Raw genomic sequence first — 25,174 nt, 5'->3', positions numbered from 1 at the left:
AAGTAGAGGAAGATGGGCACGGATGTTCGCTCAGGGCCAGCCTTCCTCAGCAAAAAGAGGAGGATTGGCAGCAGTTAGCTCAGGGCTAAGCTTCCTTAAAAAAAACAGTCTATACTATTCCTTAGTGTTGCCTGCAGCCGCAAAGGGCAAGGAATGACGGGCAGCACCCAGGCTACTTGGTTGTTTAAGCAATCAGAGTTTATTGATAAAGGGAAAGGGGATGAGGAGCGGGGATACAGGGGAACAACAAACCGATACTCACACCATCCACACGACAGTTAGCCGGGAAGTCCCGACAGTTTGTCCGGCGGGTGGGATGCCAACTGTCCGGGTCTGAGGCAAAGTGTCCTTTCCTCACTAAGACTCCCACTCGTTCTCTGCCTGGGTTTCTCTGGGTTCCGACTCCGGTTTCAGACATTTGGATACTTTGAGTCATTTCTTCTTGTTCCCACGGATGGGATGTTTCTAAAGTCCCATCAGGTGCCCGTCAGGGTGGCCAGCCCAGACAAGGAACATGGCGCAGGACATATTCTTTGTAACTTGTGCCTTAGAGTCAGGGCCGAAGTGGCCATCTTTGGCCCCGAGCCCAGACACATTCCTTCGTGTAGGGCCCAGGCCCAGTGTCCTTGGAAGGCAGGGTGGTCCGTGAACTCTGTAAACCCAGGCAGATGAATTCCTACTTTAATGGAGGTGAAGGAAAAGCCCTTGAATTTCTATTTTCATTGATAGGAGGAAACAGGTCAAAGCTTATGTAAATATTTGGAATTCCTAGTTTATCACAGGGCCTAATTGTAAACCCCAATGTGTTATAATATGCTACTCGTTCCTGAAAATATCCCCAGTGTGACATATAGTGGAGGGACAAACGATAATGCCCTTGTCCTTTTACTTAGAAAGGGTTTGGTGGGGCTGGCCCCGTGGCTGAGTGGTTGAGTTCACGTGCTCTGCCTTGGCAGCCCAGGGTTTCGCAGGTTTGGATCCTGGGTGAGGACATGGCACCGCTCATCATGCCATGCTGAGGCGGCGTCCCACATGCCACAACTAGATGGACCCACAACTAAAAATATACAACTGTGTACTGGGGGAACTTGGGGAGAAAAAGCAGAAAAAAGACACAATTGGCAACAGTTGTTAGCCTAGGTGGCAATCGTTAAAATAAAAAAGGGGGTGTTTTCTAATGTTTATGGTTTTATTAGTGTTTTTAAAATTGTTTCCAATTTATTTTTCCATATATATTTCAGTTTATTTCTTTCTGTGTACATCGTAATATATTTTGCATTCTGCGTGGATTACATCATGTTCACCCCCCAAAGACTAATTATAATCCATCACCACACGTGTGCTTAATCACTCACTTCACCCCTCCACCCTACAACCACCAATCCAATCTCTGTTGCCGTGTGTGTGTGTTGTTTTCATCTTCTCCCTATGAGTGAGATCATATGACACTTGACCCTCCCCCTCTGACGCTCACCCTGAAGGTCCATCCATGTTGTCGCTTCATTTCTCCTGGCAGAGCAGCACTCCACTGCGTACTCACAGCACATCTTCCTTATCTGTTCGTCCCTCGATGGGCATCTAGGTCACCTCCAAGTCCTGGCCATCGTGAATAATGCAGCAGTGAACATGGGGTGCAGGTATCTTGATGCATTTGTCTTTTCAAGTTCCCGGGATAAACACCCAGCAGTGGACCAGCTGGCTCACCTGGTAAGTCCATACTGCTTTCCTCAGTGGCTGCACAGCCTGCACCCCCACCAGCAGTGTACGAGGGTTATTAGTGTTTAAAGGATTAAATCTGGGAGTGGTTTCTCTGTAGACAAGTTAAAATTAAATTACTTTTAAATATCAAAACTTAATTAAAAATAATGATCAATAGGAAAATAAGGAGTATAAACATTTTGCTCCTTACTTTTAATAAATAATGAATGAGAAGGTTAAAACCTTCCTAAGACGGGGTCTGGCCTGATGGTGTAGTGGTTGAGTTCACAGACTCTGCTTCAGCAGCCCGGGGTTCACAGGTTCAGATCCCGGGTGTGGACGTCCACACCACTCATCAAGCCGTGTTGTGGCAGCATCCCACATAGAAAATACAAGAAGGATGGGCACAGATGTTAGCTCAGGGACGCTCTTCCTCGTGACTTTGGAAAAGTTAAGCCTCACCCTCCCTTTTCCCCTAGGCCTTATCTGATTGGGCAAAGCCCAGATAGACACCTGCAGTCACTTCAGGTTCCTCTCTGACAGAAGTGGAGGAAATATGAGTGCTAAGAACCTGTTCAGAGTTTCATAGTCCAGATTCTCTACCAGCAAACATTGCCGGTTTCACCATCACATGAGGGGACATTTCCCTTTCAAACCCCTGACACCATATCAGCACAGATGATGTGGATACAATGACTGGATGAAAACAGAGCTGTGAGGCACAGACTCTACTTAAGATTGAGTTTCTAGGGAAACCCAACACACCAGGGAGATAAGTGCAAGGGCACTGCAGACCGTGAAGCCCCTGACCCCTCCAGCTGCAGCAAACACGAAACATAGTGTGACTCCTATTCAAGAAATCATAATGCCTCACACTAAAGGCCTGTTTACCTGAAATCCTGTTTCTTCATACATCATGTCTGGGTTTCAACCAAAAATTAGATGGCATGTGGAAAAGAAAGAAAAAAACACATTTTAAAGAGCCAAAGCAATCATCAACTGGAGACGTGGGTGCGACAGAGATTTTTGAAAGACTGGACTGAATTTGAAGTATCTATTCATTTCACACAGAGCAGACTTCAGAACAGGGAGTATATCTGAGAAGGCCTATGTATTGAAAATATATAAAGACCGATTATAACATAACAATAGTCAAATAACTCAATTTATAAATGGCTAGGGATCTGCATACACGTTTTTCTGAGGAGGGTAGACAGATGGCTAAGAGCATATGAAAAAATGCTGGACATCATTAGTCATCAAGGAAACGCAAATCAAAGTCCCAATGAGGTACCACTTCCCAACCACTAGGAGGGTTAGAATAAAAATAGGAGAGCATGTCGAATCTTGTGGAGGCTACATGGAGAGCGTGGAACCCTCATACATGGGTGGTATGAGTATGAAGTGGTGCAGACAGTCCGGAAAACGGTCTGGGAGCTCCTCAAAACTTAAACCTACGATTGCCATATGACCCTTCAATTCCCCTCCTAGCCATATGTCCAAGAAAAATGAAAACACATGTTCAGATACAAACTTGCCCATCAGTTTTTAGGAACTTTATTCATAGAAGCTAAAAGGTGAAAACAAATCAGAGTAGCCTTTAAAGGATGAAGAGATAGATACGTGTGTTGTAGCCATACACTGGAATCATTCAGCCGTGAGAATGAAGCAAGTGTTGATACATGCAGCAACATGGATATGCTTTGAAAAATTAGGCTAAGTGAAGCCAATTGCAAAGACCATATGTTACATAATTGCATTCAGAGGTAAGACCCGAATAGGGAGAAGTAGGGACGGAAAGGAGATGAGTGGTTGTCAGGGCTGGGACTGGAGGAGGAAGGTGGAAAGATTGGGAGCGATAGCTAAAGGACAATGGAGTTTCTTTTTCAAGGGATGAAGATGTTCAGAAACTGTTGTGATTATCGCACGTATCTGTGAATATACTGACAACCGGTGAGCTGTACACTTTAAGGGGGTGCACTGTGCAGTATATGCATTACATGTCGAGAAAGCTGTTGAAGTAAATAAATCAGTAAAGTTCTGAAATCCAAGCATATGAGAATTTCCAACTTAACACATCCATTACCTCAGTTAGCTTTTGTGTGTGTGTGTGTGAGTGTGTGTGGTGAGAATGTTTAAGAGCCATTCTCAGCTAATTTCCATTATACAATACAGAAAAAAGTATATCAAATCATGCTGTTGTAGTCTTTAAGTACGGACACTTTTATTAGTCAATTATACCTCATTAAAACTGAGGGGGTGGGGAGAAGAGTTTTCGAGAGCATCCTACATTTGCATAACAATATAGAAATGAAAATGGTGACAAATAAAACTGGCAAGCAATAGGATATATTGGAGAATATGAGGAAGCCATTTGGTATAAACCTAATTCGGCCTGACCTTGTCTTTCCAAAAGGGCCTGACCGAGGCCATAGAGCATGCATTGTATATCTGCTTTAGACATTCCCTCTGGCAAGAGTAAAAGCCCTTGAGATAAAGGTGCAACTTCCCTCCCTGTCCCAACGCTGGCATTCCCTTGAGGATTAAGCATCTTTCCTTAGGCTAGGAACTGATTGCTGTGCTCACCTGTGACCACCCAGCTCGAGACAAAAGGCTTGCCTCTTGCTGTGTCCTCTGAACTGCCCAATCGGGGGCAGCGCTGGCGCTGTGGGTGGGGCTACGCAAGGCACCCGCGTTTACGTCCCCGTTGGTTCCAGGTTCAGCATCCCGTGTCCTGCGCTTGAGTGCTTCCTGGTGGCTGTGCCGCAGCTGCTTTCAGCGTTTTACCTGCACTTGCCGTGGGGGTCGTAGGAAGGACTCGGGGGACCCAGGAGCCCTAGGAATGGTGAGTGTGCGGCCCCGGGTGGAGGACGCGGGAGGAGGGCCTGGTGGGAAGCGGCGGATCCGGCCCGGCCTCCCGCGGTCCCCTCCGCGGTCTGCGGCCCCGAGTCCGCGGTGGCGCCGCTCGGCCCTCAGGCCCCTCCGGCCGCAGCGTGGGGGCGGGGCCGGCAGCCGGGCCCCGGGCGTCCTGTGGCCCCTGCGCGCGGCGACTTGGGCCGGAGCGTCTCTGGGCCGCTGTGCGCCCACAGCCCCGCGTGTCCCAGACGGTGAGGGGCCCGCGGGAGGGTCCGCAGAACAGTCGGGCCTCGAGCTCCGGGGTCCGTGCGCGGAGGGGCTGCGGTCTGTGAGGTCCCCAGCGCTTGTTTTCTCCCCAGGGGGCACCCGTTTTCTCCTGAATTTTCCAATTGGGGAGCAGCGTCTCAAATCCACAGTCCTTTCCCCACAGGCTGGCTCTTCCTGGGACTGACAGTAAATCCGTAAGTTTTCAGATGCCTCCCCGCACTCCCAAAGGGACTTCTCTTTCATTCACAGGATCCTTATCAACACTTTGTCCTGCATGGCCCATTTCAAACACACCCAATATTTTAAATGTTTATCATTATCCCCCAGAGCCCTGTATGGCTCTATTTTCAAGATTGTATTTGTCTGTGGATATTTTACATGAGAGGAAAGCAGAGAATAAACCCTGTGAACTACACTGCAGGAAATCCCCACTATCATCTGGGCCCAGACTTCCTATGGCAAGTCCTTTGCGTGGGGGTTCCCCTTGGAAAAATGTCCTGGGTGATCTGTCCCATTGGCATTGCCACACACCCCCAGGTTTGTGAACGAGAAAAAATTATTCACTGATTTAACTGTCAGTTTTTCAAGAAGGGTAAATATATTTAATCGGTAGAGCTTGGAAGACAGTATAAAATAGTTGCAGACAGGCAGCAAAGAGGTGAATTTCAGAAAAAATATAATACTCCTTCGTTATGTTCCATTTGTTAAGAATACTTGTTTCACTCTTCCCTTGAGTGTCTGTCGTTAGTTTCTGAGGTGTGTTCCTTACTTTTGGATGCTTCCAAAGGAAATTCCAGGGCTGAGACATGCAAACCACAAGAGTTCAAGTGTGATTTCTTGTCATGGAAATAATGTCACCCACAGGACCAGGAACAGACTTGTCATCCCGATTCATGTGTCTTGGCATAAGGCCTATTTTGAGCTGATGATTATTAGAAAACAGCAGCCACAGGCAAAGCTCTGAAAACCTAGTAGAAGTTACCCTTTTGTAAGGGAAATTTACATTCTAAGAGAAACGTCCCTTTGTAAGGGTGCCTCCCTCTGTGTGCCAGGGAGGGCAGGATGACTCTAGATCTCTGGAAACTCTTATCAGTGGAGAAGGCAATGAGTTAAATCTGCAGGACAACTTGACCCTTGTTCACTGTGCTTTTCCTGGTAACCTCCCTTCACTAACCCCATCTTAACAGCCAGGTGTTAAAGGTCTTTGTCACAGGAGGTGGCCAGCCAGGAGCCTGTGCGGGAGAGAAAGTTTTGATTTGCCAGTCAGACCTCACCCTGCCAGGTCTTTGCATCCCAGCCGGCCCTCCCTGCTCCCTTAAGCCTCAGCCCATGATCTGGATGAGGGAGACAGAGTTGAGAGCCTGTCCTCCTGTCTCCTGGCCAATCGATGGCACCATCAACTGTTTCATCTTTCAAAGCCTGGTGTGCCGTGCTCTCAGCTTCTGTGCGCATCAGGTGGCGAGCCCTCGCTCAGTAACAGTAGTAATTCACCTTTTGTCTTAAAGGAATAGACATTTGTGCTTTTCTAGTTGAAGTGGTAGAAATACCGTATTATTTTTTCGCTTATTTTCTGTGAAAGGACTGCGTTTAAGTGATTTTGCTGGATTATTCCAACACTGGGTTTGTGTGATTTAAAATAACAATGATGTTCCAGAGCATCTCCAGTGGGGAGCAGAGTCCCCCAGTCCAAGACCCAAACTACGGCCCTTGAGCCTGCAGAGGGAAGGCCTTGAAGGCCCAGCTGTTCTTCCTGGGGGGCCTCCACCGCAGGTGTCCTCCTGCTCACACCCCCATGGAAGGAGCCTTTCTCCTGAGAGGAGCTGCAGAGCCCTGGAAAGCTGGGGGTGCATGTGTTCATGGGGTGGGGAGTGACACCGTTTCTGAGGTTCTGGTTGTGGTTCCTTTGGGCTGGACATTTTAGACATCGTTTGAATTTTGCGTCGACACTTAGGTGCACTGAGGGTGTACTATGCACAGTCAGAGTGTCTCTGAAGGTCAGGTGTTCTGTCCTGTGGACAAAGGGTTTATGAATTATGAGTTCTTGGGGGTCAGAAGCTTAAACTGAACCTGACTGAGACTTTCCTCACTTGTGAGAATGGGAGTGTGGGGGAGGCAGTGTCTCCATGCTCACAGGAGAGGGAGGGTGTGTGGGGATTGCAGAGTCCATCCCTGTGGCTGCTCAGGGGACCCCACCCTCCTTCTTCAGGGACTGACCCTCTCCATGGGTTCTATCTCGATGGGGAGAGTCTACACCTCAAGTCCGGGAATATGGTCCCTTTCTGAGTGTGGGTTTCCTTCTGAACTGCAGGCCAGCAGGCTGCTTCTATGAGCTGATTGGAATATTCCTGTTTCTGTCCTCGGATTCCTTGATCAGTTGAAGATTACAATCCTCTGATTCTAGTCTCTGTTTGCACTTGAGGTTTAAAAATGTAATTTCAGAGATATGCTGTGACTAAGGCAAGAAATTTGTGGAAACAAACAATTTATTTTCATTTGGACAAGAGAACCTCAAGATGTGAGGTGGGTGTATTTCAGTTCTCAGGTGCGTTTTCCATGTTTAGGTCAGTTTTGTGTGTCCTTGTCCCTAGAGAACTGTGACATTTAAAAGGCTGAACCATTCGTGAGACAAATAAATTGCATTTATTTTCTTATTGTTTGTGTGTGTGTGAGAGAGGAAGATTGTCCCTGAGCCACCGTCTGTGCCCATCTTCCTCCATTTTATGTGGGATGCTGCCACAGCATGGCTTGACGAGCAGTGGTAGGTCCACACCTGGGATCCAAACATGCGAACCCCAGGGCACCGAAGCAGAGCAAAGTGAACTTCAGCACTATGCCGCCGGGCCAGCCCCTGAATTCTGTTTTAATAGGTCTAGGGAAAAGGCAGTTGAATTTCTGTTTTCATTGATCTGAGGAATCAGGTCGAAGCTTGTGTAAATCTTTGGAATTCCTAGTTTACTCAGGGCTTCACTGCAAACCCCTAAGGTATTATAATATGCTACTCCTTCCTAAAAATATTCCCAGGGTAAATATAGTGGAGGCAGAAACCAAAATGCCCGATGTCTTTTTTGTTAGAAAGAAATTGGTAAATTTTTTATGTTTTACAGTTTTATGTCCATTAGTGTTTAAAGGATTAAATCTTGGAATGGTTTCCTACGTAGAAATCTTAAAACTAAAAGTTATTTAAAACTGGTGATCAAACATAGGAAAATATGGCGTATTTAAATCTCTCCTTATTTTATTTTATGTTTTTGAGGAAGATGCGCCCTGAGCTGAGATCTGTGCTCATCTTCCTCTATTTTATTTTTTTTTATTTATTTATTTTTTTTTTAAAGATTTTATTTTTTCCTTTTTCTCCCCAAAGCCCCCCGGTACATTGTTGTGTATTCTTCGTTGTGGGTCCTTCTAGTTGTGGCATGTGGGACGCCGCCCCAGGGTGGCTCGATGAGCAGTGCCATGTCCGCGCCCAGGACTCGAACTAACGAAACACTGGGCCGCCTGCAGCGGAGCGCGCGAACTCAACCACTCGGCCACGGGGCCAGCCCCCATCTTCCTCTATTTTATATGTGGGACGCCTACCTCAGCCTGGCGTGGTAAGAGGTGCGAAGGTTCACGACCAGGATCCAAATTGGTGAACCCCAGGCCTCCGAATCAGAGCACGTGGACTTAACCACTGTACCACTGGGCCGGTCCGTGTGTCCCCTTATTTTAAATAAATAGTGTGAGGGAAGGTATAAAAATTTTGTAAGACAGGAAACTGGCTGAAGGAGACTCCCTGCCTGCACGTCCTGCCCGACTCTTCTGCTCTGACTCGAGCCTCCCTACATGACCAGTTTTGCTCACTGCTTCACCATCCTGTTAGCGTTTCTCTATATAAAAGCAACCAATGCGAATGCCTATTTTTGTCCCCCAAGTTTGTTCTTGTAATGAGTGGGAAGATTTGGTACCGAAGAGGTTTGACGACTGAACACTTAAGCCTCTCCCTCCCTTTCCCCCTGGGACTTCTTCCCTGGACAGGTTGATGAGAAAGCCTGGAGGCTCCTGCCCTGTGGGCTGCTGCTTGCTGGGCAGCTCCTCCTGGGCGCTGTGCTGCCCTGTGTTGCACTGTTGACCCCACCAAGCCTGGGTTGTAACTGTGGAGGACTCCAGGTTGTCAGTTTTGGGAATTCCTGTCCTCTGAGAGCAGGAGTCTGGGAATCAGGCCCTCCTTAATGTGATGTTCTGTCAGTGTCTTGGGTGGCATGTGTTTGTGTGTTGAGAGTGAAGGTGAGACTGAGGCTGGAGTCGCCTTGACATTAGGGGGAGTGTGCGGTTATGAGGATGATTATACCCTGTCACTGAGCTGAGCCCATCCGATGGTCACTCCTTCAAGAGCAAATATTTCAGAGAGAAAGAAGGGACAGCAAAGTGCAGCCAGTAGGAAGCAAGATTCCAGAGGGCTCCCCAGGGCCCCTAAGTCACTCTGCCGCGGCAACAGAGGGTCTATTGCAACAAAGACCCTGACCCTCTGGGTTATAGTGACAACACCACAGTCTGAGTTTGTCAGAGCAAAGGGATTGTTTCAACCCAACTTAAGCCCAGGCACTTGAACTCTATAAAGCAACCAGTTGTCTTGCCCCTTTGTGGGAAAAGAACTCTGGAAATCTCTTGACTCAGAGATCCCCAAAATAGAAGTCAGAGTCACACTTGTATGTACACTAATAGGTCTACAATAGCAGGACACTTGTCATCCACCTTGGGGTTCTGCCACTCCTGATAGTGACCGTGGCACTTCTCAGAGGATCCAGTGCTGTGCTCCCCAACAAGGCATTCGATGGAAGTTTCCCCTCCCCTGTGGATCTCAGGCTCCTAGAGCACAGACTGGCTTCCTGAGATCAGTTGAAGTCACGGCACAACTAGAAGGACCTGTGACTAGAATATACAACCATGTATTGGGGGCTTTTGGGAGAAGAAGAAGAAGAAAAACAGATTGGCAACAGATGTTAGCTCAGGGCCCATCTTGCAAAAAGAATATCTTGAAGTCAGTTGAATGAGAGCTGTCTTGTTTCAGTAAAAAAGGGGTGAATTGTCATGAGTCTGTCTTCATCAGTTTTTAAAAAGACAGCGGTTTTAACTGTACAGAAAAAGTGATTAGAGTTTACAGTTTGCACATAACCCTTCTCTCTGCATCCACACAGTTTGCACTCTTTCACATTGGGTATCACTGTGGCACACTTCTTACAATTTCCAAGCCCATATGGATGCATTACAGTGCACGGTGCACATTAGCATTGACTCTGTGTGTTACACACTGTGTGGGTTTTGGCAAGTGTGTACTGACGTGGACCTATCATTTCTGTATCATGGAGTGTAGTTTCAGTTCCCTACAACTCCCCTGTGCTCCACCTGTTGAGTCGTCCCTCCCTCCAACCTCCAAATCCTTCACAAGTAGAGATCCTTCTAGTGGCTCATACTTTTGTCTTTTCCAGAATGTCATCTACTTGGAATCATACACTACATAGCTTTAAATAGAGAAAGATGGGCAGGGATGTTAGCTCAGGGCCAGTCTTCCTCAGCAAAAGAGGAGGATTAGCATTTCTTAGCTCAGGGCTGATCTTCCTGAAAACAAACAAAGAAACCAACAAAACACATTCTTATGTAGGTTTTGTGTGAACAGAAGGTTTCAGCTCATTTGGGAAAATACCACAGAGCATGATTGCTGGCTCTTACTCTATGTAGTGACAGTGTATTTTATTCTGAAAGGAGGTTCCTATCTTGCAGTGTGGGTGTTCCAAATCCCGTTTCCCCCCTCGATGAACTAGGATTCCCTGTGGCTTTGCATCTTCACCAATTTGCTGTTCTGAATTTTTTGACTTTTACCCATTTCATAAGTGTTTAGTGATACCTCATTGTTCTCTTGCAGTTTCCTAATGACATTTGATGAGGAGCATGTTTCATTTTGTTTATTTCCCATCTAGATCTCTCCTTCAGTGAGCTGTCTGCAGATCTTTGGCTCATTTTTTAATTGCATGTTTTTCCTCTATTAAGGTTTAAGAATTCTTTGCGTATTTCAGATAGCCGTCATTTACGCAACAGTATTTTACAGAGATTTTTTCTGACTCTGAATTGTGTTGATCTTCTCTTTACACCATCTTTCTCAGAGGAGGAGTGTTTCGTTTTAATTAAGTAAAATTTCTCTTTTTCTTTTGTGGACCTTGCCTGTTGGTTTTCTATGTGAAAATTCATCAGCAAACACAAGGTCATCCAGATTTTCTTCTGTGTTCTCTTGTAGGAGTTTATTCCTTTGGCATTTTACATTCAGACCTGTGATGTGTTTTGACTTTGTTCTCATGAAAAGTGTGAGGCCTGTGACTACATTTGTTGTGTGCGTGTGTATTTGCACATGGATATCCATTATTGCTACCACTGTTTAAAATACGTTCTTCTTCATTTGAATCTCCTTTCCTTCTTTGTGAAAGCTCAGTTGACTCTATTCGTGTGGGTCTAGAAGGAAAGCAGTTGACTCACACATCCTGCAAACTTGCTGTGCTCTCATTAATCCCAGGAGTCGTTTCTGTCATTGTGGATTCTTCCGGTTGCATCAAGACAATCGTATCATATGGAACAAACACCCAGAATTTAGCTACAGGATTTGTGAAGGTGTTCTTTCTCAAGAAGTGGAGGGGCTGGCCTGGTGGCGCAGCGGTTAAGTTTGCATGTTCCGCTTCGGCAGCCCGGGGTTCCCCGTTTTGGATCCCGGGTGCAGACATGGCACTGCTTCGCGAGCCATCCCGTGGTAGGCATCCCACATACAAAGTGGAGGAAGATGGGCACAGATGTTAGCTCAGGGCAGTCTGCCTCAGCAAAAAAGAGGAGGATTGGCAGCAAATGTTAAATCAGGGCTAATCTTCCTCAAAAAAAAAAAAGAAAAGAAAAGAAGTGGAAGTTCCCCTCTATTACTAGTTTATCATAAATGGATGTTGCATTTTATCGCCTTATTCTATATTCATTTCCCCTCCTTTCCTTTCTGATATTAGTGATTTCTGTCTTTCCTCTTCTCTTTGTTATCTTGACTAGATATTTATCAATTTTATTGGTCTTGAGAAACAAGCAGCTTTTTTCTTTTCATTTTCTCCTTGATTTCCCACAATGACATTCGTTTCCTTTCTTGTTTTATTATTTCTTCTGTTGTGCTTGCTGTGGGTTTAACTTGCTCTTCTTTTTATTCTTTGCTAAGGTGCATGCTTGCATTAGTGATTAGAGATCTTTGATTTTTCCAGTGTATTTGTTTGATGGCATGAATTTCCCCCAGATACTGCTTTCGCTACATCCAAGAACATTTGCTATGTTGTGTTTTCATGTTTTTAATTCAAAATTATTTTTCTTTTTTCTTGAGACTTCTAGTTTGATACTATGTATTATTTAGACATGTGTTTTTGAAGGAGCACATATGAGGGGGTTTTCCAACTATTGCTGATATTGCCTTCTAGAGGAATGCTTATGTGGTGTGAGAGGCTATTTTGTATGATTTCTTTTCTTTCAAATTTGTTAAGGTGTGCTTTATGTTCCAGAATGTGGTTTGTTTTGGTGAATGTTCCATGTGAACCTGAGAAGAATGTATATTCTGCTGTTCTGTGCAGTATTCCGCAGATTACAATGAAACCCAGCAGTTTCGCAGGGCTGTTCATTGCATGTCTGTCCTTCCTCACTTCCTGCCTACTGAAATGTCTAATTCCTGATGAGGGGTGTTGACTTCTACAGCTATGGTACTGGATCTGTCTATCTCTCCTGCATTCGATGAGTTCCTCCCTGAGGTGTGTTGCCCCTCTGTTGTTAGGCAGGTACACATGCAGCGTTGCTGTGCCTTCTCAGAGAATAGACCCCTTTATCCGTACCTACTGCCCCTCTATCTCTGCATCTTCCTCAGTTTGAAATCCGCATTGTCTATGATGTCTATTCCTCTGGCCGCTTCCTTTGGATTCGTGTTGGCATGGTCTGTTTTTCTCCATCCTTTTACCCTTCATCTGTCTGACCTTATACCTAGAGTGGGTTTCTTGTAGACAACATATAATGGTTTTTGTTGTTTTTTTTTTTAAAGATGGCACCTGAGCTAACAACCGTTGCCAATCTTTTTTTCTTTTTTCCTGCTTTTTCTCCCCAAATCCCCCCAGTATATAGTTGTATATTTTAGTTGTGGTCCTTGTAGTTGTGGTACATGGGACGCCGCCTCAACATGGCCTGATGAGCGGTGCCGTGTCCTCGCCCAGGATCCGAACCCCGGGCCACTGAAGCAGAGTGCACGAACTTAACCATTCGGCCGCGTGGCAGTCCCCTATAATGGTATTTTTTTCAAATCTGTTACTGTCTCTTTCAGTTACAATGACACAATTGATGATTAAAGTGTGGTTGTTGATTCAGTTGGATTGATATTTACGAAAACTTGTACTTTCTGCATTTTTACCCTTGTTTGTTTTTGTCTTTTTGCTACCTTCTCTGGCTAAAATTGAGCATTTATTGTAATTCTTTTTTTCCCCTCTCTTAGAATATTAGTTACACGCTTTTTAAAACACACTTTAGTGGCTGCCCTTGAATTTTCAGCATACATTTACAACTAACCCACCCCTCTGCCAAGTAACACTATGCCACTTCACTGTGTCCAAGTACCCCTTAACACACTGTCCCCAATTTTCCTTTCCCTCTGTCTTGTCACATTGCTGTGATCTATTTCACTTGTCCATAAGCTTCTCATTACCAAATACGTTGTTGCTAACATTAGTTTAAACCAAGTGTCATCTGTTGTATTAATTATAAGAAACATAAAAGATGTTTCCCCTCCTTTTTTCTCCTTCTAATCCCCTGCTTTTATCATTTACATTCTTTCTGGTAAACTTCCGAACGAGTTCCTTCAAAGTATGTGTACTCGGGATGAATTTCCTCAAATTGTGTCTCAGAAAGTCTTTATTTCTTCCTTGTCCTGAAGGATAATTTTGCTTGACCGAATTCTGGGAAAGTGGGTTTCATATTCAACACTTCAAATCTTTCAGTCTCCTCTGTTCTTATTGCATGGGTTTTCAGAAGAAGTGCAATTTAAGTCAAATTTTGTTTCTTTCTGTCGAAGGTGTGTTTCTTCTCTGGCATTTTTCAGGACATTCTCTGTCTGTGATGTGTCTCTAGTTTCGGCGTGATGCCCTTGGTTGTGCACTTTGTACTTTATTGTAGTTAGTGTTCTGTGAGCTTCCTGGATGGACGGTGTGCTGGCTATCATTAATTTTATGTTATTTTGGTCATTACTACTTCACATTTTCCTCTGTCTCTCTCTTCCCTTCTTTTGCTTCATGTTTTCCCATTACGTGGGTTTTAAACCTTCCGTTAAAGAGGCTGTCCTAGGCTTCATGGAAATTGGGTGCTGTCTTTTTTGTTATGTTCGCCCTTGCATTAGATTCCGGGGAAATAGTTTCTCTTTTAGTACAGGCCTTATTAAGAACAGAAGATGTGGGGCATATTTCAAAATGCCATCTCTTTTGTCTTTCCCAACTTTGGAGACACTGGTTTGTCTGATGACCTCAAGGCTCTCCTGGATCTAAGAAGGGTTGTTCATGTCAAGTTTGTTCATTTTCTTCTTATGAGATCAAGAACGACAGCTTCTAAGCTCCTTAAGTGCAGGATCAGAAGTCGGCAGGGCATCATCTAGAGTGGGTGGTTGGGAAGGACTTCCTCTTGAAGTGGGAGAAAGGAAATTTTATGTTCCTTTGGAGGAAACCACTGTTAAATTCTTCATGTATTTTATAATCATGGGCAAATTTAACATCAAACCATTGTGGTCTTCAAGGAGCTCCCTTGCAGTCTGCAGCTCTCTATTTTTTGTGTTCTTTAAAGATTGCCACCTGAGGGGCCGGCCTCGTGGACGAGTGGTTAAGTTCACGTGCTCCACTTTGGCGGCTCAGGGCTTCCCAGTTCAAATCCTGGGTGCAGACGTGGCACCACTCATCAGGCCATGCTGGGGCGGCATCCCACATGTCACAACTGGAAGGACCCACAACTAAAAATACACAACTGTGTACTAGGGGGCTTTGGGGAGAAAATGGAAAAATAAAATCTTTAAAAAAAAAAAAAGATTGCCACCTGAGCTAACAACTGTTGCCAATCTTCTTCTTTTTTTCTCTGCTTTCCCCCCCAACCCCCCAGTACATAGTTGTAAATTGTAGTTGTGAGTGCCTCTGGTTTTGCTGTGTGGGACACTGCCTCAGCATGGCCTAATGAGCGGTGCTGTGCCCTAAGTGGAGTGCGTGAACTTAATCACTCAGCCACGGGGCCAGCCCCAATCTGCAGCTCTTAACCTACCCGTCAAGGTGAACAAAGCTCAGGGTACACTGTTTGAATGTGACCAGAAAGAGCTCTTATGACACATTGTTATCTCAGAGTGTGTTCTAAAAATGGTGAGAAGTAGCTTTGAGGCCCATGAGTCTAGGGATCTTCTGGTCTAAATTTTCATGGCTTCTTCCTTGTGCCTGAGCTCTCAGTTCATAATAATTCCAGCCCCATCAAAGCATACAGCATGACAAAGGTAGAACTGAGTCCATGATCAATATTTCACAAGTTAAAAGCAGTGTTTCAGCACAAGAATATTTACATTCAGCCAGCGGCATTTGATTACCTGTAATGGCCTGGAGTACTTTAGGACAATGTGGGCAGCTGGGCTTGGTCAAATTTGGATTTTCACAGGCCTCTTAAACTCTCAGTGTGATGATTGGAGCAGACCAAAAAGCTTCCAGTTGTTCACTATGTTTCCACTCACTGGCACATGCTGTAGGTTTCACCCTCTGCCTCATGGAGCAAGGTGACCAGTCGGTAATATGGAAGAAGATGAAAGAGCTTTTTTTACGAGGGATGATTGGTCCACAAATGATAATATTTGTTTCATTTGTATAGCATTTCTGTCATTTCCCAACCCGTTCTGGAACTTGTTATTAGAGAGAAACAGGATGTAATGTCATTGCAGTAAAACTGTGTAAATATTTCCATGTGCTCATGAGATTGTTAAATCGATGAGCACTGTGTACAGAAAAAAGTGAGTTTGTCCTGATCACAACATAGAATGAATGGTTGGAGATAATAGAATCCCATGTTACTTTCGTAGAATTGGCATATAGATCCCCAGTGCTGTCAGTCTTACGCATCCTGCCCTATACATGTTTGTGGTGTTTTAGGACTCAGTGGCCATTGAGGACGTGGCTGTGAACTTCACCCCAGAGGAGTGGGCTTTACTGGATCCTTCACAGACGAGACTGTACAGAGATGTGATGTGGGAAACCTTCAGGCACCTGGCCTCAGTAGGTAAGAACGAGGACATTCCTTCACTATGTGAATGAAAGAACAAGTACTGCTTGACCATCAGGAGTGTTCTAAGGGGCTGGCCCAGTGGCGAGGTGGTTAAGTTCGCACATTCTGCTTTGGCAGCCTGGGATTCGCCAGTTCAGATCCTGGGTGTGGATATGGCACCGCTTGGCAAGCCATGCTGTGGTAGCCGTCCCACATATAAAGTAGAGGGAGGTGGGCATGGATGTTAGCTCAGGGCCACTCTTCGTCAGCAAAAAGAGGAGGATTGATGGCAGATGTTAGCTCAGGGCTAATCTTCCTCAAAAAATACAAAAAGAATGTTCTGAGATGTAGAAGGTGGAAAGGGGAGGTTAGTAAATAAAGTAGACATGGCCATAGATTATAAAATACTTAGAATCTACAGCTTTTTCTATAATTTTTAATATTTAGAATAAACTTTCTGGGTCTGCATTTCAGGAATAACTTGGGAAGATCATGATATTAAAGATTAGTGCAAAGACGAGGGGACAAAACTATGGTGAGTGACACAGTAGAAATTTGTGTCTCATGTAAGCTTCTTTGTATGGTAAGAAATTTTTTTAAAAAACAGAAAACAACGCTTCCTTCAAATTTAGGTATTCTTAGATAATTTTCACCCAGTATACTTTGTGAAATGTGATGGAGAGGTTCACTTTTTGCAAAATATTTCACTTAGAAATAGTATTAATGAGGGGCTGGCCCCGTGGCCGAGTGGTTAAGTTCGCACGCTCTACTGCAGGTAGCCCAGTGTTTCGTTGGTTCGAATCCTGGGCGCGGACATGGCACTGCTCATCAGACCACGCTGAGGCAGCGTCCCACATGCCACAGCTAGAAGAACCCACAACGAAGAATACACAACTATGTACCGGGGGGCTTTGGGGAGAAAAAGGAAAAAATAAAATCTTTAAAAAAAAAAAAAAAAGAAATAGTATTAATGAACCCTATCTATGAATATCACTGATTCGACAATAGCAAGGGGGAAGTCCTCTTGCAGAACATTCAGTATATTTAACTTCAGAGAATTCACAGAAGGAAGAAAACATGAACATTCCCTATCAATCATAATAAACATAAAATCATCAATAGAGAAATGACTAACAATGTGCTTCTCATGTGTACAGAAAGCATAGGGTAGGGAGACTCTGTGAAAGCGAAGAGGGTAGTCAGTGTGAAGAAAATGTCAGCCTTCTTCCAAATCTTAGTCTGAACAAGAAAACTACAGGAGCTAAACCATGGGGATGCAGTGCATGTGGAAGAGTCTTCACACATCATTCATTGCTGAAAATGCACATTAGATGCCACACTGAACATAAAACATATGACTATCAAAAATATAGAGAGAAGCCACATAAATGTAAGCAATGTGGGAAAGCCTTCACTTATCTCACTTTACTTCAACCACGTGAAAGAACTCACACTGGAGAGAAATCCTATGAATGTAAACAATGCAGTAAAGCATTCACTTCTTCCAGTTATCTTCGAGTACATGAAAGAATTCATACGGTAGAGAAACCGTATGGATGTAAGAAGTGCAGTAAAGCATTCACTTCTTCCATGTCTCTTAGACTCCATGGAAGAACTCACACTGGAGAGAAGCCCTTTGAATGTAAAATATGTGGCAAAGCCTTCGGTTATACTGCTTCTCTTTCAAAACATGAAGCAAGTCATACAGGAGTGAAACCCTATGAATGTAAAATATGCAATAAAGTCTTCACTGCTTCCAGTTCTCTTGGGGTCCATGAAAGAAGTCACAGTGGAGAGAAAACCTCATGAATGTCAGGAAAGTGAGACAGGCTTTACTTCTCGTGCAACCTTTTGATGATGTGCACACTAGAGGAAATACAACGTAGATATATATAAACAATTTGGGAAAGACTTTTGTCATCCCTGTTCTTCCTGAAGTCATGAAAGGACTCACTTGATAAAAACGTCTTGAATGTAAACAGCATGAGAAATTCTTCAGTTGGCCTACATCCTTCTATGTGAAACTCCCACCAAAAAGAAATGTAAATCTAAGTCATGTGAGAAAGCTTCATGGAAATTAATTTGTATATGAGGTTGTGGAAAACTTTCAACATGACAGAGTTTTTATATAAGTAATAAATAGATTGTATTTATCAAGCCTCTTCCTTAAAGTGCAACATTGGACTGTGGATTTCTATTAATTACTGCAGATACAAATATTGAGGTGAGATGATTCTGCTAGTCATCCTTCATAAATAGTAAATAAGATTCATAGGTAGTGCATTTCCCTGAAATCAGTTAATAATATTTTATCTTTAGTTTTTTAATAATGTTTTAATCATTCTGTGTTAGGGGGCTATTGAAAAGTGACAGTTTCTGTTTGTTGTGATTTTCTTCCTGGCCTTGTATTACACTTCCTGGATGAGCCTCATTCATTGTATATATTGTACATTTTCTAGAGAAAGTTCCTTTTTGTGGTTGGTGGGTGGAGGAGCCTGTTTTTATTTTCTGTACTATTAAACAGTTGGAAAAAAATTTATGTGTGGCCAGTTTATCCAAGAGTGTACTTGCTGTGAATTCTTATTTTCCCATTTGGGCCTTAGCAGTTCGTCCTTGCTTCTGACTGGTATTTGGTGAATAGACTTGAATTAAGTAGAGGCCTGTGGCAGGGCAACAAAATCTAGAGCTGGACACATCACCCCTGTACTGCATCATGTCAGTGAGGGTAATCTGAAGAGCTAGATCTTTAACAATCTGTCCCCTTCATTGTGACGTGTTGCAATTCCCCAGTGGCATCACTTGCATGAGATTTGGAATGCAGAAGCACACAAGGCCTTAGGATGATTTTCAAGCCACCACACAGGGAGGGAGACAGTTACGTAGGAGCTTCAAGGACACCACCTTCCATCCCTTTTTCTGGATTCTTCACCCTTCTTGTCAAGAGTATCTTGAAAACCAGCAATAACTAGTTGATTTCCATTTTGTTAGAGATGCATTTTCCACCAGTTTCACATCAAAGATCTATTCGAGTTAGGGTCTTTCCATAAGGCCTCTTGTGTCCACCAGGAGTTGGGAGTGTTGTCTGATTCCCCTTTTCTGTAGGTGATAATTGAATACGGTCTGATGTGTATAGGAAACAGCTTTGCTGTTGATAGTGCTAGTGAGCACATTTTCCTGCTTCACCATGGCATCTCCAATGGGGCATCCAAAGAAGCACCTGGGAGTTTGTTTCTCTGCTGCCTTGTGCAGCGGCTGCCTTGACCCAGTCTTCCATGTGAGAACAATCACCTTTCTCACGTTGGGAAGACTGTGTGTGTTTCCTGTTACGTGTAGCTTGAATGCATTCCCTGGATGTGTTCTCAGTAGCCTTTGAGTGTACGTCAATAAAACTGTGTCCATCTGTTTGTGAAATGAGCACTTCTGTAGTTGTTTCATTGATGTATTTTATCAACTGTTCCAGTCCATCCCATGTTAATAAATATTAGTGTGGATTTCATTTTTACAGACTATATTACTATCCATTTTTCATTATGGATTTTCAGATATACTTTGCAATGTTCTTCATTTAATCGTCATACATTTTGAGTCACTTTTATCATGTGCGGACCAATTCAGGGATTTCTTCCCCAGGCAGCCTGTATTTCTTATTCTTTTACAGTTACAATTTTTGTCATGAAAATAATTTCTCATTCATTTTTAACCCCAAAATTAACCATCATGTTTTTTTCAGTGCCCTCTTCCAGTGACCCGCACGCAGGATTGCACCTGCAGTCAGAGAGGGGTGTCAGGAATTCTAGTAAGAATGACCACAGCCCTAAAGGAACTTGAGGTGTAACATTAACGGTGCTTGAAGGACTTATTTTGCCCTGTATTTGAGGATTTGACTGCTATTCAAGGAGGCAGGTTATTTTCTGTATTCAATGATGTGAGGAGGTAAGCTCAATTCTATCTTTTGTAAACTCTTTTTTTGTGAACCGAATTATTGTTTTGTAGAAGGCAAAAACAATGTAGGGAAGGTAAGTTGGTTTTTAAGAAGTTGCAGTCGGTCATTTTAGTAAGAAGAAGGAAAAGACTCATTTATGATTTCGACTTTTATCCTTTACCATTTTTACCTTTATGGTAACAAATACTGTTAGTTTTGTCTTGGAAACTGTGTACTTTTAATGAACAAGCTGTCGGACACTTTCCTCTTCAGCAGTGTATGACTTGGCATTGCAGTGGATGCAGCCAGCTCCTGGTCCTGTGGAACAGCTTTGCCTTTCCTACTTATAGTCAAAACAGCGATGTGTTTCCTATAGTGTATTACACACTGTTTACCATTAAGTACCTCAATTAAATACATAACTTCTCTTCTTAGAATCCTACATAATATTTTCAATATCTCCTTTAGACTCACTTGAGGCCTTTGCGTTTAGGTAAATTGTGAGACAGTGCAAACCCAGCCAGGGAAATAGGTCCACTGTGCCACTCTGAAGCCTTTCCTTCTCCGAGACTGTGCTCTTGCTGGTACCGTTTCAGTGTCCCTCACAAGCCATGCAGTGTGGAGTCAGTGTACACACTGTAGCAGAGCTGAGAGACAGTGGGATCTGGATACAGAGCATGAAACAGACATGTTCTGGCAGTCCTGGTGCTTCCGTGTTTGTGGAAAAGGAGGAGGGATGGACGCAGTGAACCTTTGTTTTATAGAATAGAAGTAAGGCCTTTGAAGAAAACTAAAGAATAGCATTGAACTAATAGGCTGAGGTGTGTTTATATCTTTTCTTTCGTGGTAGGACTGAACGAGGCCGTCATTATTATTATCTGGGACTTGAGACTTCCTATTGATCTAAGCCACAGGTATTTGTGTTGTCTTCTGTTTTTAATGTCATTCGAGAGGATTTTTATATTACCATTAAATATTTAACATGTTACCGTATTTGGCATTTTCGTTTTGCTGCTCTACAGACTGGAGTGTGCAGCATACACCCCAGTAAACCATGGAGTTCCTCCCACTTAGAGAGACAGTTGCCTTCACCTGCACTGTTCTGGCTCATCCTGAGTGAGTTCTATGGGTAGAGTGACATCTCTGTGAGTCTGCTGTGATCTCCCCGTGGAAACAGCACAAAGAGCTCTGGCTGGTTAGAGGCAACCATCCCAGGAATAATTGACTGAGCTGGAGAGAGAGGGTGTCATTCTGAGGAACATCCTAATTGAGTGTAAGAGGAGAAATGGGAAATTTTCACCATCTTTTCATCACAGGAGCGGCTGGAAGTCTTTAATTTCAATGATCCAGAAAGCCCCGGAGCCCAGGTAGCTGATGACAGGTTTCATTTCCGTATGTTTAGACGTCCAGCACATGGTGTGGAAAATTGGGCAACAGCAACAGCAGCTTCAAGGTGTAAAGCAGCAAAGGGAACGCAATGTTTTCCTCTTGTTCTTTTAAGTGTGAACTTATGAATTGGAGGGGTTTCATTCAAATGGACACCACAGGATTGTTCTTTTCAGGTGATGGGATGTTTTTCATCTTTCGATGGCAGTATTCCTAACATTTGTGAAAACTCATGAGAGCACTTAAGTATTTTATATATGTGTTATATATGTAATTATTAGAATGTGAATAGTGTAATTGCTTTCATATGTTAGAATAATGTCAAGGTCTCCTGAACCTGCATTTTTATGTGTTCAGATCTTTCCACCACTGTGGGATCCTTCTTAGGAAGATTGCAGGACTAAGAAGAAGGACTCAGTCCTCAACGGGCCTTTCTTGCAATACTGTCTTAGTTAAAAAAAACACCCCCTAGGGGGAACTTCAGGGTTCCGTTTTGGCAGCAGGCAAAGCCTCTACTCGCCATTAGTGGAGAGGCTCCACCCAGCATCCAGAACGCCAGGAGGCTCCTGAAGACAACCCCTAACGGGGCAGCAGCCCGTCAGCTGCTGCCACTAGTGTCATGGACTGCGGCTGTTGCCTGGTTGGGGCACTGGGCTACTGGAGATCTCCTGGAAGAGGACTGGGGCTGGGTGGAGTTCCAGTGGCTGGCTCCGTGGCCCAGGGGGAAACTCCAGGGTCCCGTTCTGGCAGCAGGCAAAGCGTCTACTCGCCAGTAGTGGAGAGGGCCAGCCCAGCATCCACAACGCTGGGAGGCTCCCTAACAGAATCCCGAGCAGGGCAGCAGGCTGCCAGCTGCCGCCGCCAGTCTCACAGACTGCGGGTGTCGCCTGGTCGGTGCACAGGGCTACCGGAGATCTCCTGGGAGAGGACTGGGGCTGGGTGGAGTTCCAGTGGCTGGCTCCGCGGCCAGGGGAAACTCCAGGGTCCCATTCTAGCAGCAGGGAAAGCCTCTACTCACCATTAGTGGAGAGGTTTCGTGCAGCATTCAGAACGCCAGGAGGGTCCCGAAGAGAATCCCAGGCAGGGCAGCAGCCGGCCAGCCGCCACTGAACTCACGGTCTCCAGCTGTCCCCCAGACAGTGCAAGGGGCTCCCAGAGATCCTGGGGAAGAGGACTGGGGCTGGGTGGAGTTCCAGTGGCCCAGCTCCATGGCCCAGGGGGAAACTCTACAGTCTCACAGCAGCCTCAGTGAAAGCCTCTGCACAGCACTAGTAGAGAGCCCCCGCCTGGCAACCACAAGGCTGGAAGACCCTGGGACAAAACTAGCATAGCTAGGTGAGCTAACCACAGACTGCAGAAGGTGCCCATAGCTCTGCTGTGACCTATAGTGGACAAGTGAGATTTTGTGGGTGCCGACAGTGACAGAACTGCAAATATAGGTAATCCTGCCCCTGGCCGCTGGGAAAGCCCATAACATGGCTGCAGACCCTAAGGAGGGAGCGCGTCTAGGTGGTCTGCAACAGTAGGCACCAGCAGCCTGAAGCCCCCTTGTGACTGCCCCCACAGCTGAAGAGGGACCCCACAGGACCACTGTGACTACAAGAAGGGGCCCAGGCCCTGTTAGCAACAGCTGATAGGGTTCCTGATCAGTGCAGTATAAACACGTGTTCCCCCACCACACCAGTAGAAACAAGTGGAAGCAATAACTAAACTCTATCTCTACGTGGAGGCACAAATCTACATCATCAAGCAGTATGAAAAAATATATTAAATCTCCAGAACAGAAGGAAAATGACAACTACCCAGAAAACAAACCCAAAGACAATGAAATATATAACCTAAATGACGATGACTTCAAAACAGCCATCATTAAAAAAACTCAATCAGTTAAAAGAATTCAGATAGACAACTCAACAAGGTCAGGAGCTATGTCACAAAAGAGTTTGATACTATAAAGAAGAACCAAGCAGAAATACTGGAAATGAAGAACACAGTAGAGGAGATTAAGAAAAATTTAGACGCACTGAACAGTAGGGCCGATAATATGGAGGACAGAATTAGTGATTTGGAAGATAGGAATATAGAAATGCTGCAGGCAGAGGAGGAGAGAGAACTAAGACTACGAAGAAATGAAGAAACTCTGCGAGAATTATCAGACTCAATTAGGAGATGCAACGTAAGGATGATAGGTGTACCAGAGGCAGAAGAGAAGGAGAAAGGGGCAGAAAGCCTGTTCAAAGAAATAATGGCTGAGAACTTCCCAATCCTGGGGAGAGAGATGGAACTTCATGTGACACAAGCCAAGAGATCTCCAAACTTTATCAATGCAAGAAGACCAACCCCAAGGCACATAGTAGTGAAGCTAGCAAAAGTCAACCACAAGGAGAAAATACTAAGAGCAGCCAGGCAGAAGAAAATAACCTACAAAGGAACCCCCTTAGGCTATCAGCAGATTTCTCAGCAGAAACTCAAGAGTGAAGGGATGGAAGACAATACTCCAAGCTAATAATGAACAAAAGAAAGCAGGTGTCGCTATACTAATATCAGACAAAGTAGACTTCAAAGCAGAACAGATAAAGAAAGACAAAGAGGGACAGTATATAATGATAAAAGGGACACTCCACCAAGATGACATAACACTTATAAATATATACGCACCCAACACAGGAGCACCAAAATTTGTAAAGCAACTCTTAACTAAAAGGAGACATCAACAACAATACAATAATAGTAAGGGAACTCAACACCCCATTAACACCAATGGATAGATCATCCAGACAGAAAATCAACAAGGAAATTATAGAATTAAATGAAAAATTAGACCAGATGGACTTAATAGATATATAGAGAGCGCTCCATCCAAAACAGAAGGTTACATATTCTTCTCAAGTGCAAGATCAGGAAAAATTGCCTCCTGCTTCATGCAGGACATGGGGGAAAACATTTTGATAGTCAAAAACAAGTTTTTTGTCTGTAATGTGGACCATCCCTTCAAGGAAACTAATGTCTTCTCTGATTAGGCAAAGTGCAAACAGACACCTGCAGTCACTTCAGGTTCCCTTCTGACCAAAGTGGAGGAAATATGAGTGCTAAGATCCTGTTCTGAAGTTCACGGTCCAGGGATTCTTTACCATCCAAACATTGCAGGTTTCATCATAACAGATGAGGACATTTTCCCTGTCAAAACCCTGACACCATATGGGCAGGGCCCAGGATAGAAACACTGGAGGAAAACAGCTGCAAGACACAGACTCTACTTAAGAGGGAGTTTCTAGGGAAACCCAAACACACCAGGGAGATAAGTGCAAGGACACTGCAGACCACAAAGCCCCTGACCCCTCCAGCTGCAGCAAACATGAAACATTTTCTGATACCCATTCAAGAAATCCTAATACCTCCCTCTAAAGGCCTATTTATCTCAAAGCTTGTGAAAATTCACATATATGTGGAAATGAAATAACACACTCTTGGACAAACCATTGAGTCAAAGGCAAGATCAGAACGGAATTTAGGTTATGTGCTACAGAAGCAAGCAAAAGGAAATTTAAAGACTTATCTCGAGGCAAACAAATATGAAAAGACAACTTAAGAAAACTTGTGGGATGGAGCTTAAGGACTAGTAAAAAGGAAGCCGTTACAGAACAACGATATCAAGTTAACAACCTAAATTTACACCTTAAGGAACTAGAAAAAAACAAAGAAGTAAAGCCAAAGTTGCCTAAAGTTAGGGAACACTAAATATTAACAAAG

At 44.3% G+C, this 25,174-nt stretch overlaps 1 protein-coding gene and 1 long non-coding RNA gene across 2 annotated transcripts in view; one reads left to right on the top strand and one right to left on the bottom strand.

Annotated features, from left to right (window-relative positions):
- Nucleotides 1-1,463: 1,463 nt before the first annotated feature.
- On the bottom strand, nucleotides 1,464-2,046 carry LOC138925150 (uncharacterized). The gene is made up of 3 exons (XR_011440972.1): nucleotides 1,910-2,046; nucleotides 1,705-1,810; nucleotides 1,464-1,596 (listed from the first exon to the last, which is right to left on the bottom strand). It is a non-coding gene; the product is annotated as an uncharacterized lncRNA (long non-coding RNA).
- A 1,012-nt stretch (nucleotides 2,047-3,058) lies between these two features.
- The window catches only part of LOC138925241 (zinc finger protein 669-like), a 41,252-nt gene continuing 19,136 nt past the window's right edge, over nucleotides 3,059-25,174 (top strand). Inside the window, exons 1-4 of the mRNA XM_070274999.1 lie at nucleotides 3,059-3,089; nucleotides 4,356-4,543; nucleotides 16,005-16,131; nucleotides 16,591-16,651. Of these exons, the coding sequence (XP_070131100.1) occupies nucleotides 3,059-3,089; nucleotides 4,356-4,543; nucleotides 16,005-16,131; nucleotides 16,591-16,625 (381 nt within the window). The 3' untranslated portion in view covers nucleotides 16,626-16,651. The remainder of the gene's footprint in view (nucleotides 3,090-4,355; nucleotides 4,544-16,004; nucleotides 16,132-16,590; nucleotides 16,652-25,174) is intronic.

This window comes from Equus caballus, chromosome 7 (assembly GCF_041296265.1).
Source record: "Equus caballus isolate H_3958 breed thoroughbred chromosome 7, TB-T2T, whole genome shotgun sequence".
Classification (NCBI taxonomy): Eukaryota; Metazoa; Chordata; class Mammalia; order Perissodactyla; family Equidae; genus Equus; species Equus caballus.
This window is presented reverse-complemented; position numbering and strand designations above follow the sequence as displayed.